This window comes from Saccopteryx bilineata, chromosome 10 (genome assembly GCF_036850765.1).
Source record: "Saccopteryx bilineata isolate mSacBil1 chromosome 10, mSacBil1_pri_phased_curated, whole genome shotgun sequence".
NCBI lineage: Eukaryota > Metazoa > Chordata > Mammalia > Chiroptera > Emballonuridae > Saccopteryx > Saccopteryx bilineata.
Genome location: NC_089499.1, coordinates 49107461 through 49121282, shown reverse-complemented (window position 1 = coordinate 49121282; position 13822 = coordinate 49107461). Strand labels below are relative to the sequence as shown.

The 13822-nt window shown below is 41.8% G+C and overlaps 1 protein-coding gene across 4 annotated transcripts in view; it reads right to left on the bottom strand.

The window, feature by feature from the left end:
• VGLL4 (vestigial like family member 4) overlaps nucleotides 1-13822 on the bottom strand; it is a 186268-nt gene that overhangs the window by 40456 nt on the left and 131990 nt on the right. For all 4 annotated transcript variants that reach the window (XM_066245028.1, XM_066245027.1, XM_066245025.1 and 1 more), the window contains one exon: nucleotides 1000-1189. In XM_066245028.1, the coding sequence (XP_066101125.1) occupies nucleotides 1000-1189 (190 nt within the window). The remainder of the gene's footprint in view (nucleotides 1-999; nucleotides 1190-13822) is intronic.

Genomic DNA, 13822 nt, shown 5'->3' with positions numbered 1-13822 from the left:
AGCTTCATGTTCTTGCCAGAAACAGCAGCGTCCTCAAGAGATCAAAACCAGGGAACCTGTTCATCTTTAATAATCGCAAAACATTAACTCATGTGTGGGAAGGGGGAGAGCAGTAGAACCTTTTTACCTGGATACACAGAGAAGCTCCTTCCAGAGCCACTTCCCGGCCTCTGCCAAGACCTCCGACTCTGATGTATCGCCTGGCTATCCAACTGCCAAGGCAGACTCCCCAGGCAGCACGTGAGAGAGCATCCTGCTCTCTTTCTGAGGCATGTGCGTGTTAGAGGAGAATGCAAAGGAGAAGCCGGAATATACTGTGCAGAAATGCAAACTGTTTTCCAAACATAAACGTGGTAAATGTGGTACAGGTTCAAAGAGCTTTCATTTTAACCACTTTATTACACAAATAAGGAAACTGAGGCCCAGAGAGCTGTAGCAACACATGTCGTGATTGTAGTGTTGGTGGCAGATCTAGGACTAGCACCCAGCTCTCCTGGACCCAAGACTAACGTCTACAACAGGTTCATACATCAGATGAGATCAACAGCACCTTATCACAATCACAAAAAGCCATCTTTCCCACTTTGGTGAGAATTAATACTTCTTAATACATTCAATTCTAGACTCCTAAGTACATAAAACATTTTACAGAAGTCCGCTCAGGTGCTTTCCTTCCGTGTCCCTGGCACATAAAGACATTCACTAAAGACTCACTCTCTTAACGACGGTCAGTAGCACAGGCAAGAAAAGGCAATGGTTTTAGACAACCACCCCAAGAAGCAACAAGTTCTGTTAACATCTGCGGGGAAAATACTCTAATGGTCAAGACACATAAGCCAGAAGGAAAGAAGACATCTCTCTCGAGATTAAAATCTGTTTAACAGCCCCTCCTGGCAGAGGAACGCTATTCATTCTCTCACTTCTCTGTCGACACACAGTTGCAAGAGAAATACGCTCCGGCATTGCAGGCACAGCCGAAATCAGAACAAGGGAACTTACAGATGGGGGTTGAAGATGCGACTTATCTTGGAAGCATGGTCATTTTCACAGTCCAGGTCGTCGTCCCCTTGCTCCATGCTGAACTTCCTCTTGCTGGGGCTGATGGGTGGGGGGCCCGTGCGGTGACTGGTGAGGGCAGATGCCACCGGGATGGTCTGCATCCTGGGCTCGCCCCTGAGAGCAGCTTCACCTATGCAAGAGAAATTACGTAGTCACCAAGCTGGAGAAATGTCCCTACCTCAGTCCCCGGCTCCCCGCCCGCCTGGCCCCGTGCAAAACTACTCCTAGTGGAAAGTTTCTGGCAACATGACACAGCCTGCCATTCTCAGAACGTGGTCTGAGCATAAGGATAGCTGCCAAGCATGAGACATTTTACATAAATGTGGTTTTCTAACATAATAACTCTTTTTTTACCCCAGCTTTATTGAGATATAACTGACATATAACATTATGTAAGCTTAAGGTGTACAATGTGTCGATTTGACTCATACATTGCAAACCATTTACCACCACAGAGTTAGCTAACACCTCCATCACCTCACATAATTACCATTTTTTCAATAACTCTTCAGGGTAGAGTTTAAAATTGAAAGGTGCAATAAAGTAACAGAGGGGGAAAAAATATTGACCATAAACCATCTCAAAGGTTAATTTAAAACATGAAACAACTTTTGATTTCTGGGTCAACTTCATACCTATAAGAGAATGACCTAACCCAGGCTTCATGAGAGCACCAGGCCACACTCACTTTTCTTGCTCATTACATTTCTATTATAGTTTTGGTGTTATTTTTTTTTTAAGAATGAGGAAAATGTATGGGTTAATGATCACATATTTTCCCAAAAATTTAAAATAAATAAAAAATGCATTGTTTAATGAGACATAAACATTTTACTAAGAGTACACTAAAAATGGCATATTAAAAATATTATGATTATCAGCAGTCTTTGCATATAATTTATAAGAAACTTAATCCACAAGGTGCAGTTCTCAAAAATATTTTGCAAAGATATTCACTCAAATTATAGTTTACGTTTTGATCTGACTTTACATGTTGATGTTTTTCATTCCTGTTATAAAAAGGCTCGAGGCTAGGCGATAACTTTGTGCCTCATTATTAATTAAAATAAGTATAACCCTTTACATGCTTATAATAAAGGTTGTATATCTTCTAAGTTTATAAACAAAAGTAGTAATTACTTTAAGAGGAAATGTTAAGCTTTCTAAGTCATATGGGGGCAGGGAGACCTAAATTCTTCACAAATAATCTTTTTGTTGTGCTATTCATATTGGTCTCTAAGGCCTGACCAATTCTGTTTCCAGTTGGTCACAACTTGAGAGTGATGTTAGGATAAAGTCAACCTCATCTGAGACCTTGTGGCACCTAAGAAAGGAAACCTTTGTTTGCCACCACTAATTTTCATATCATCACAGATGTGTGGACAGTTTTAACAGTCGTTTGCTTCATACACATATGACAAATATGATTTTGTGAGGGAAAGGAGGAAAAAACCTTCTGAATGTTTACCAGGAAAAATAAAAATTTTGCCAATTTAGTCACTAAGATATAAACTAGCAAATATACAGTGACCCCATGATACACATGATCCAGTCAGTATTTGTTTTTGGGATTTTGGCCCCAATGCAAACTGGAACTTTCCATTTTAAATGAAATACCTAAAAAACAGGACCTATGCTGGCCTGTTACATTAAAAAATTCTGCAGGATTCTGGTTGACCTCTCTTTCCAATTTACTAACTTTTGGTTTAAACAAACAAAGTATCACTAATATTTATGCCTTGATAAATTAGAAATATTCTTTCCAAATATGCCCATTTCTTAACTAACCCCCTCCGCAGGGAGGGGAGGAGCCCTGATAATACCTCCAGGAACTCAGCCATTGCGAATTCAACGTCATCAACACAGCAGAGCCACCACGCCCTCTACCCAGTGTTTCTCCACATCTTTGGCAGGACGAAGGGATGAGGAGTACTCGGGCTCTATGCAGACCCCTGGGATCTGGGGGTCATTTCATCAGATGCCAGATGTGTAGCAACAGCAGTTACTATGGAAAACCACCACCACAGCAACAAATGAAAATCACTCCAAAAAAGGAAGCGTCACTCATCACACAGCACACACCGTTACACAAAAAGCAAAACTCAGGGTGAGAACAACACTCCGTTCCACTCTCCAATTTTCAACCAGTGTAAGTTCTTGTACTTGTTTTACATTATAAGTTCCTCGAAAGGATGCACTGCTTATAATTAAGAGTGAAGTGCTGGTGTCTGACACAGAAGAAAGTCCACAGGAATGCTCTGAAAACACTATATTTCTAAGGTGGGAGGTAATGGACCCACAGGGGACCACAGGTGGTCCTTCTCCCATAGGGACTGTGCCATATCTCTTACACCCCACAGAGATGATGGGGCACACATGTCGTTGGTGCCAGAAAGGGCCGTGTGCACACGGATCCCCTCGCATGTCCTTTTGGTTTTGCTGCCCTAGTTCAAAATCACACAAGTAATCATTTTTTTAGTAAATGTCAGTTGCTTGCTTGGTCAAATTATAGGACTGTGGATCACAGAATTAGATCATTACTTCTAAAGGTTGAAGGAATGCGTAAACTGTGCCCCAAATGTGGAGAGACCTACTCAGGGTCAGTTAACAGGCTAACTGTAGGCAAGAACCCATAGCCCCTGCCTATCTGACTAATGCCTCATCCTCCCCACGCAAGGCTGCGATCAAAGAAACTATGGGGAGAAGGAAAAGAATTCACAGAGGGCAGACATAGGTCTGGTCTCCCACATGCCCGCCTCCATCTCTGAGCCTTGAGGACCATAGCCCAACACTTTGTACTGTAGTAGAACAGGCTTTGTTGTTGTTATCGTGTGTGCAGCAAAAGGAGGTTAAAATTATTTTGGTAAAATCAAGGCAAATATTTGGTCTGAGAGTCAGGACATTCTCCCTTTATTTAGGACCAGGCGAGTATGGGCGCCCACTTCCCTCTAATGCCTCCATACAACGAGTGTATTGACTAGCTAGTATCAAGCATGCCTTAAGCCAGGGGTAGTCAACCTTTTTAAACCTACCGCCCACTTTTGTATCTAACAGTAATAAAATTTTCTAACCGCCCACCGGTTCCACAGTAATGGTGACTTATAAAGTAGGGAAGTAACTTTATAAAATTTATAAAGCAGAGTTACAACAAGTTAAAGCATATAATAATAATTACTTACCAAGTACTTTATGTTGGATTTTCGCCAAGTTTGGCAAAATAAATCCTTATAAAACAACTTACTATAGTTAAATCTATCTATTTATTTATACTTTGGTTGCTCTGCTGCCGCCCACCATGAAAGCTGGAACACCCACTATTGGGCGGTAGGGACCAGGTTGATTACCACTGTCTTAAGCCATTAAAATGAGTGATCCAATTCTATGATCCACAATCCTACAAGTGACCAAGTAACCAAACAACCAACAGTTACTAGAAAGTCATTACTTGTATAATATTTAATTATGTACCTCAAAATTTTGTACAAAGTATGGACCTCAAATTTTGTTTCCCTTACATATATATACATATATAAACACATATATACATATATAAAAAAGTGAATCTATGATAAAATAAATTTTAGTATCATGAGATTAAACAATTTCACAGGCATCTCTAAACTACAGGCCTTCCTGTCTTCTACTCTAACGTACATGTCGATCTTCAAGACAGAAACACAGCAGTGTTGCTTTCAATCTCCCCAAACCCCAGTCAGCGTACATGTTTCTGTAACTCAGCCTGGATCACGGCACCCTTCTGAACACATCAACCCATCCTAACCCCACATGACCAGGGGCTCACCAGTCACTGATGAAATACTATCCAGACTGCTTCTGCATTCAAAACCAACATGTGGGCCCTGGCCATTTGGCTCAGTGGTAGAGCGTCAGCCTAGCGTGCAGAGGTCCCGGGTTCGATTCCCAGCCAGGGCACACAGGAGAAGCGCCCATCTGCTTCTCCACCCCTCCCCCTCTCCTTCCTCTCTGTCTCTCTCTTCCCCTCCCACAGCCGAGGCTCCATTGGAGCAAAGAGGGCCCGGGCGCTGGGGATGGCTCCTTGGCCTCTGCCCCAGGCACTAGAGTGGCTCTGGTCACTACAGAGTGACGCCCCGGAGGGGCAGAGCATCGCCCCTGGTGGGCGTGCCAGGTGGATCCCGGTCGGGCACATGCGGGAGTCTGTCTGTCTCTCCCCATTTCCAGCTTCAGAAAAATACAAAAAATAAAAGTAAATAAAAAATAAAAATAAAAAAACCAACATGTGGTCCCAGCTACCTTTCTGGTTTTTGTTCCTAGTATTCCTCTTTCAAGCTCTGTAAATTTCAGCCACAAAAGTTCAACTAGACTAGTCACCATTCCACAGAGAACATGCTGTCTAAACTCAAGATCTTTACCCAGGTTCTTCAACCAATCTTCTTGTACTAAAATCCTATGCATTGTGCAAAGGCCACTTAAAATGCTACCTCTTTCTGTTTGTTTTCCTTGATTTGTCAATCAGAAAGTCATCTCTTCTTTCTTCTGAACACACAAAGAAATACATCACTATGGTATCTCATTCCTGATTTGTTTTGTGCCCCTTGAAGCAGCAAACATTTTATTCATTTTATATACTTGAGAGTGGAGAGCACAATAGCCTCCACATATAGATGGTCAATAAATACTGACTGACTGAATAAATGATGCAGGGCAACGAGGTGCCCAAGTTAGAGTTTTATGGTATGCTAAAGATCAAAGATGTCATAGAATAAGGAACTTTAAAATAACTATTTAAGAATATATTTAAATAAAGACTCTTACAACTCAACAATAAAATGATAACCAATAGAAAAGGATCTGAATAGACATTTCTCCAAAGAAGATATACAAGTGGCCACCAAGCACATGGAAAGACATCAAACATCATTAGCCATCAGGGAAGTCAAAAGCAAAATCACAGCAAGTTACCACGCCACACCCACCAGGACAGCTATAAGCAAAAGACAAATAAGATCAAATGCTGATGAGGATGTGAAGAAGTTGGAACCCTCATACACTGCTAGTACAAAGGTAATATGGTGCAGTTATTGGGGAACACAGTCTGTTAGTTCTTCAAAGGTTAAACACAGAGTTATCATATAACCCAGCAATTCCACTCCTAAGTATATACCCAAGAGAAATGAAATGAAACCATATTTCCACCAAAAAACCTACAAATGAGTGTTCATAGCAGCACTATTCATAATAGCCAAAAAACCAAACATCCATCAACTGAAGAATGTATACCAAAAGATGTGGTATATCCATATGATAGAATACTATTTATCCATAAAAAGGAATGAAGCACTGATTCATGCTACTATGTGGATGAGCCTAGAAAACAGCATGCTATGTGAGGGAGGCCAGACACAAAAGCCCATATACATCTGACTCCACTAAGATGAAACGCCTAGAAGAAGCAAATCTAAACAGATAAAAAATAGATTAGTGATGGCTAGAGGCCTGGAGGGAGGAGAAATTGCTACTGAGTACAGGGTTTCTTTGGGGGATGACAAAAATGTTCTAAAATTGATTCTGGTGAAGGGTGTGCAACTCTGTGAATATTCTAAAAACAACTGGACTGTATATGTTAAATGGATCAATTGTATGGTATATGAACTACATCTCAACAAAGCTGCCCTCCTGCCTGTCAAATAAGAATGCAGTTATAAGTAGATGACAGAGGACTCCAGGTATTATTAGATCCTTTTCTGTCAGGGTTTTCACACTTAACTGTAACGTAAGGACAAGCATCCATTAATTTTCCCTAAAATAAAAAGAAACCTTTTGTTATCACAGCTTTATCTCTTTACTACGTTACAGTCAGATAAGCTCCAACCCAGCTTCCAATCAGACCGAGTCTGAGTGCCTGTTGTTATATGGTGAAGGCTGTGCGGAGTACTGGCAGAAAAACAAATGTCATCAACATTTACAGAGACACTGACAGCAGCAGAGGAGGAAAAGACACACCAAAGGCATTTATCTTGGGGAGTGAAAGACATTTTTTCTTTTGTACTAATGTGTATTCTAAATTTCAAAATGGTTTGGCACTTGAAAAAGGGGGAAACGATTATCTTTCTTTTTCAAGAATAAACAAGAAAAAGGAGATTTCAGCTGTCTGAGTAACTGAGGATTTTAAGTCTCTCGAGGTGGCTTAATACAATTGTCAATTTCACTTTTTGAAAAATTTACAGTTATGACAAAAAAGTTTAAATTTTAAAATGTTTCTGGCCTCTTAATCTAGGTACTGAAGAAAAACGACTGATAGGTACAAAAATTACTTAACTGCTGTTTTAGTCACGGTGGCAGTTCTAATATATGGCCCACAAATATTGCTCAACTATTTCTCCCAGTTAGAGATGAGCAAAGATTTTAGGCCAAGATTTCACAAGAATCAACATATATTAATTTCAATTTTAAAAACTTAACACAGCCTAACCAGGTGGTGGCGCATTGGATACAGCATCAGTCTGGGACACAGAAGATCAGGGTCCCCAAACTGCGGCCCCCTAAGGCCATTTATCCGGCCCCCACCGCACTTCTGGAAGGGGCACCTCTTTCATTGGTGGTCAGTGAGAGGAGCATAGTCCCCATTGAAATACTGGTCAGTTTGTTGATTTAAATTTACTTGTTCTTTATTTGAAATACTGTATTTGTTCCCATTTTGTTTTTTTACTTTAAAATAAGATATGTGCAGTGTGCATAGGGATTTGTTCATAGTTTTTTTTTATAGTCCAGCCCTCCAACGGTCTGAGTAACAGCGAACTGGCCCCCTGTGTAAAAAGTTTGGGGACCCCTGCAGAAGACCAAGGTTCAAAATCTGGAGGTCGCCAGCTTGAATGTGGGCTCACCGGCTTAAGCGCAGGGTTGCTGGCTTGAGCCCAAGGTCACTGGCTTAAGCAAGGGGTCACTCACTCTGCTGTAGCCTCCCAGTCAAGGCACATGTGAGAAAGCAATCAATGAACAACTAAGGTGCCGCAATAAAGAATTGATCTTTCTCATCTCCCTTCCTGTCTCTCTGTCCCTGTCTGTCCCCCTCTCTGTCTCTTTTGCTTAAAACACACATACACAAACAAAAAAGAAAATCACTTAAGCTTTATGAGATGTGCTATCTAAGGATTTTGGTAAAATATTACAAGAAAATTCTTTCAAAATCAGAATGAAGAAAATGGAAGAGACCCAGGAATTTGTATCCTGGTTTCAGAACCCTGTTATTACCATTTTTCAATGACTGTAAGATTAATTTCCTACATTTTAATATAGCTAAGGCAGAAATTTGTCTTCGATCCAATTGGCATATTTTAATAGGCAGGATTGTGTCTTAGTGGGACGTGTATCTTCTAGACCGGATGTAAAATGGAATCTAACTAGAAAGTCTTCAAACAGCACTTACCTGGTCAGCCTCAGTTCTTTCATTTGTAAAATTAAGTGATCCAATTTGATCACTTTAAAGGCCTAACTTTGGCTCTAAAAGTCTACATTCTACATAATGTATATCTTCCAAAGTTAAGTCTTATTTTAATTGCTGACTGAGAAATATTAAATTTTTACAGGACACATTTTATATAGTAGGGGGAAAAATGATTCGATTAAGTATTCTTAACTAATTATTTATACCTCATCATTAAAGAAGATGTAATTAAAAAATCAGGTACACTTCTAATTCTCAGTGTTCCAGCTTCGTTCATGCATTGAAATACAACAAGAAAGTTGCAGAAAGCCAACTGAAACCAAAGACGAATATAATCTGGTCCACAAAAATGCAGATTTGACTTTCATACAACTGAACGACTGAGGCCAAGGTGTTCACCATGGAGATGAGGCGCTGAGTTAGTTTCAGTGAGATGAATGGAGTCCAGGGGAACCAGAAGCAGGAGAACCTGCACCTCTTGCCTCTCCTCACGGCGCCTGTGCACCAGCTCTGGGCCTACTGCCAGACAGGGATCTGTGACTGCAGTTAAGAATATAGCATGACTCAAGAGAAATCAATCGCAGTAATGGCATTTATTGTCGTTTTATGAAGGTTAGTCAAACAGCACAAGGCTGAAATGCCAATGTCTCTGAGTTCACAGAAAAGGGGAGGGTACAACTGAACTAAAAAGAATCCTGTTAGAACTTTTAAGGATAGGTTTTTCACAAAACTCTCTATGCTTTAGCCAACAGAGAATTTGCTGCTACAATTTAAATCTTTGCTGTGTCCAAGACTTTGTGTTCCCCTCCCCTCCTCACCCCTTTTATCGTGTCTGAGCCTAAATCAAAGAAGTAAAACCACAGCGCAGTCCTCCAACCCAGCCGCTCAGCTACGCGGATGTCTCCTGTCTGACCACAGCCCACGGGCAGGCAGGCTGACGTCACCCCACTGGCAAGACAGCACCCCTGGTAAAACAACTAGAACGTTTCAGGACCCATCTCACATCTCACAAACTCATGACCGTGCAAGGCAGAAGCCCAGGCAGCCAGGGCTTATTCATTTTCTTTCAAATAATACTTCTTTGTTTCATGGACTAGCAGCTGGGGAGAATACAGTGAAGTCAACGTCTCGAATAGTTCAACTTACGGCTATCCCCATTCTGGTTAACATTTTTCTTTCTTACTTTTTTTTTTTTTTTTTTTTTTTTTTTTTACAAGGAGAGCTGTTAGGCAACATGAAGAAACCTGGGCGAGCCAGTGGGGGTGAAAGATGTGACGTAGTGTCTGCCAGCAGTACAGAGACTGCACACCACCCACAACTCGGGGACCCAGTCCCCTTTCCCATCCCCATTCCTCTGTCCCTCTCAGGCAGCCCCAGGCTCACGGCTCTACACCTGCAAAGCCCAATCCCACATCTGAGGGCCAAACATCAGCTAGAAGTCACTCCTATCCAGTCAGCCAGGCAGGGGGAGGCTATGCCAAGTCCAGACCCCTGTCTGAGCTTGGTTTGAGCAGATCAGATCTTGTTTCCTTTAGAGCAACAATGAGGTTGTTGAGAAAAACCCCCACAATCCTGTATTGTTGACTGCTAATAATATAATTAAGGATAACACCAACACAGTAAAACTTATAGGGTTGAGCCTGACCTGTGGCGGCGCAGTGGATAAAGCATCGGCCTGGAAATGCTGAAGTCGCCGGTTTGAAACCCTGGGCTTGCCTGGTCAAGGCACATATGGGAGTTGATGCTTCCAGCTCCTCCCCCCCTTCTCTCTCTCTCTGTCTCTCCTCTCTCTCTCTCTCTGTCTCCCTCTCTTCTTTAAAAAAAAAATGAATAAATAAATTTAAAAAAAACTTATAGGGTTGAAACGTATCATTTTAATTAGAATTTCAAGTAATCCAAATAATCCCAAAACAATTACATCCTTGTCAGAGCTTTCCTGTATCTTATATTAAAATATTTTATTTTAAAAGCCAGCGGTGGATTAAGGTCGATTGAGGCCCCAGGTGCAGAAGAAAATATTAGGCCCCTCACATTAGAAAAAAGTGGAAAGTTGGGGTTTTGCGGGGCCCTTCAGAAGTTGGGAACCAGGGCACACACCTGGTGCACCCGTTAAATCCACCTGTTAAAAGCATTTAAATATGTATATGAGCTAGACTCTAACCCGTTAGCTTTACTGATTAGAGCATTATCCTGAAACACCAAGGTTGAGGGTTTGATCCCCAGTCAGGGCACATACGGAGGCAAACAATGAAATGCATAACTGAGTGGAACAACAAATGAGTGCTTCTCTCTCTCAGATAAGTCAATAAAAAATATTTATGAGCTACTATTGTTCTAGTTTTTCCTTAATATAGTCCTATAAGGGAAAAGAGGAAGAATAACGTATCTGGCAGCAGCTAAGGAAACTAACATTTCAAGAATTAATGAATTGCTTAAGGTAGCAAAGCTGATTAATAGAAGAGCTGGAAGGAGAAAAGTGGCACTTCGGTTTTCCAGTTACTGTCTTCTTTCTAGCAGTGCAGAATGCTTTCACAGGGCAAGGCAAGAAGTGAGGGGAAGACATTTGAAGGAAAAAGAGGAGATGGGCGGGAACGGAGATGGGGAAAGAGGGAAGTAAGGAGGAAGGAGAGGAGGAGGAGAGAGAGTAGAAGGGAAGAGAAAAGGAAGAGGAAGAGAGGGAGGAAGAGTGAGGGTAGAAAAGGGATTGTTATGAATGGAACTGTGACCCCCAAAAGCCATGTTGTAGTCCCAACCCCAGTATCTCAGAATATTTGGAAATAGGTCTCTAAAGAGATGATTAAGGTTAAATGGGGCCATCAGGATGGGCCCTAGTACAATATGACTAGTGTCTCAATAAGTAAAGTATACTATTAGGACACAGACAAACAAAAAGACAAACCATGTGAACACTAGGACAGTCAACTACAAGCCAAAGAGGGGCCTCAGAAAAACCAACCCTGCAGACACCTTCATCTCGGAGGTCCAGCCTCCAGAACTGTGAGAATGAATGTCTATTGTTTAAGCTGCTGTCCCAGTACTTTATGAGGGCAGCCACACTAACATGAGGAAGGGGGGGGGGGGTGAAGACAGGACTGAAACCTAGTCTGAGTCAAAGGATAAAGCTCTTTACTTGGGACCAAAAAGCTTCCACCACTGGGTCTACCATGACTAACCTAACATAGTGGGCCTGGGTCACGATGGAAGGGATCTCACGCACAGAGACCACTTGTGGATTAGAACCCACCAAGGAGAGACCAGTGGGCTGGCACTCATGCTGTGCCTCAGGGCAAAAGCAAGCACAGGAGGGACCAGGGCTCATTCCGGAATGCACGAGGGAAGGCGGTGGGGCCCAGGAACCAGGTAGAAGTCTCACTCAGATTGTGGCAACCGCTCCCAGACATGCCCAAGGATAGATAATGTCCACAATCCCTAATGATTTTAAATATCTGTAATTCTACAGGGGCAAGAGGGGAAAGGGTTAAAAAAAAATCTGAGTATCAAAAAGCACTAACTAAAAATACGTTAAAGTAAATTTAAAAGTGTTACACTGACATCTATACATTGCTATTCATTTGATTAGCAAGTTCCATATTACCTACTTTTGTTGTGTTCAGGGTTTTAAAAATTAGTCCGAGGCCCTGGCCAGTTGGCTTAGTGGTAGAGCGTCGGCCTGGCTTAGTGGTAGAGCGTCGGCCCGGGTTCGATTCCCAGCCAGGGCACACAGGAGAAGCGCTCATCTGCTTCTCCACCCTTCCCCCTCTCCTTCCTCTCTGTCTCTCTCTTCCCCTCCTGCAGCCAAGGCTCCATTGGAGCAAAGTTGGCCCGGGCGCTTAGGATGGCTCTGTGGCCACTGCCTCCAGCGCTAGAATGGCTCTGGTTGCAACAGAGCAACCCCCCAGATGGGCAGAGCATCACTCCCTGGTGGGCGTGCCGAGTGAATCCAGGTCAGGCACATGCAGGAGTCTATCTAACTGCCTCCTCGTTTCCAACTTCAGAAAAATACAAAAAAAAAAAAAAATTAGTCCCTAAAATCTCCTTTACCCTATTGAATTCACTTTATAACTGAACTGTCTCTTCATAAGATTATATAATGCTAATTCAAGTGAAATTATCACAAAGAGGACTCAAATTAATGTCCTCCTATACACAACATAGAGAAAAATTCAGGTGCCTAACAGTGACATAATTAGGCTGAAGATCAGATCTCAATGTCAGACTGTGCGTCGGCTTCATAGGTCATAACTGGGATTCAAAAAGAGCAAACACCTGTCTGTGCCCTCAGTTTCCTGAGCCAGGCCAATGACCACACCCACTTCTATTCTTGGTCCTCCAACCCCAGACTCTGGCTGTGACAGAGGCTGCAAAGGATTCCAAGTAAATCTGGGATGCTGAGTCTCAGAGGACAGCCCTGCTTTTGCTGTACTGGTGAAGGCGGAAAAACTATCAGTAAAATGTAGCTCATGTCCTCACATGTCCCTGTTGGAGGCCTCAGCACTCACTGATCCATGATCTGTGAACCCCAAGAAGGTAACAGCAGTTCAAGAACCTTTAATGCCAAGTGCTGTACAACCCTCCTTAATGGAAAAGACAATTTAAACTTGTCAGAAATGCTTCACTACATTTTGCAAATCTACTTTTGTAACATGTTACAGTTAATGAGAAGGAAGCGAATTATGAAAGCACGGTGTTTGCAGATGGTATTGGAATCAGGCAATACTTTGCTAAAGGTTCAATTTCCTCTCTGTTTAGAGTTTATTATACATGTTTAGAAGAAATCACTAAATGATGCTTGATCTAACCTCTTCAACAGTGGAGCCACCTCTCCTGATTCCAGTTGCCATGAAGCAGAGGAACTAAGCTTGGGGGAAACAGTATCACCTCTTCAAAACCTGAGTAAAAATACCCAAATTCTCTTTAAGCTCTTTGGCAAGCATCAGGTTAAATATCTAAGATAACATACTAGTATCTGTACCTTCAATACATTCTTTAATTAAGGCAGTTCTGAAGGGTATGATGAGACCAGGGACCCTAGGACAGCAGTCTTAGAATCTGTCATTGACCAATGGAGGACAATTGTGGAAATGGAAGGAGAGACTGGAAAATTAAACTTTCCTTCCTCCTATTGCAGGGGTCCCCAAACTTTTTACACAGGGGGCCAGTTCACTGTCCTCAGACCATTGGAGGGCCAGACTATAAAAAAAACTATGAACAAATCCCTATGCACACTGCACATATCTTATTTTAAAGTAAAAAAACAAAACAAAATGGAACAAATACAATATTTAAAATAAAGAACAAAAATAAATAAATAAATAAATAAATAACAAGTGAATTTAAATC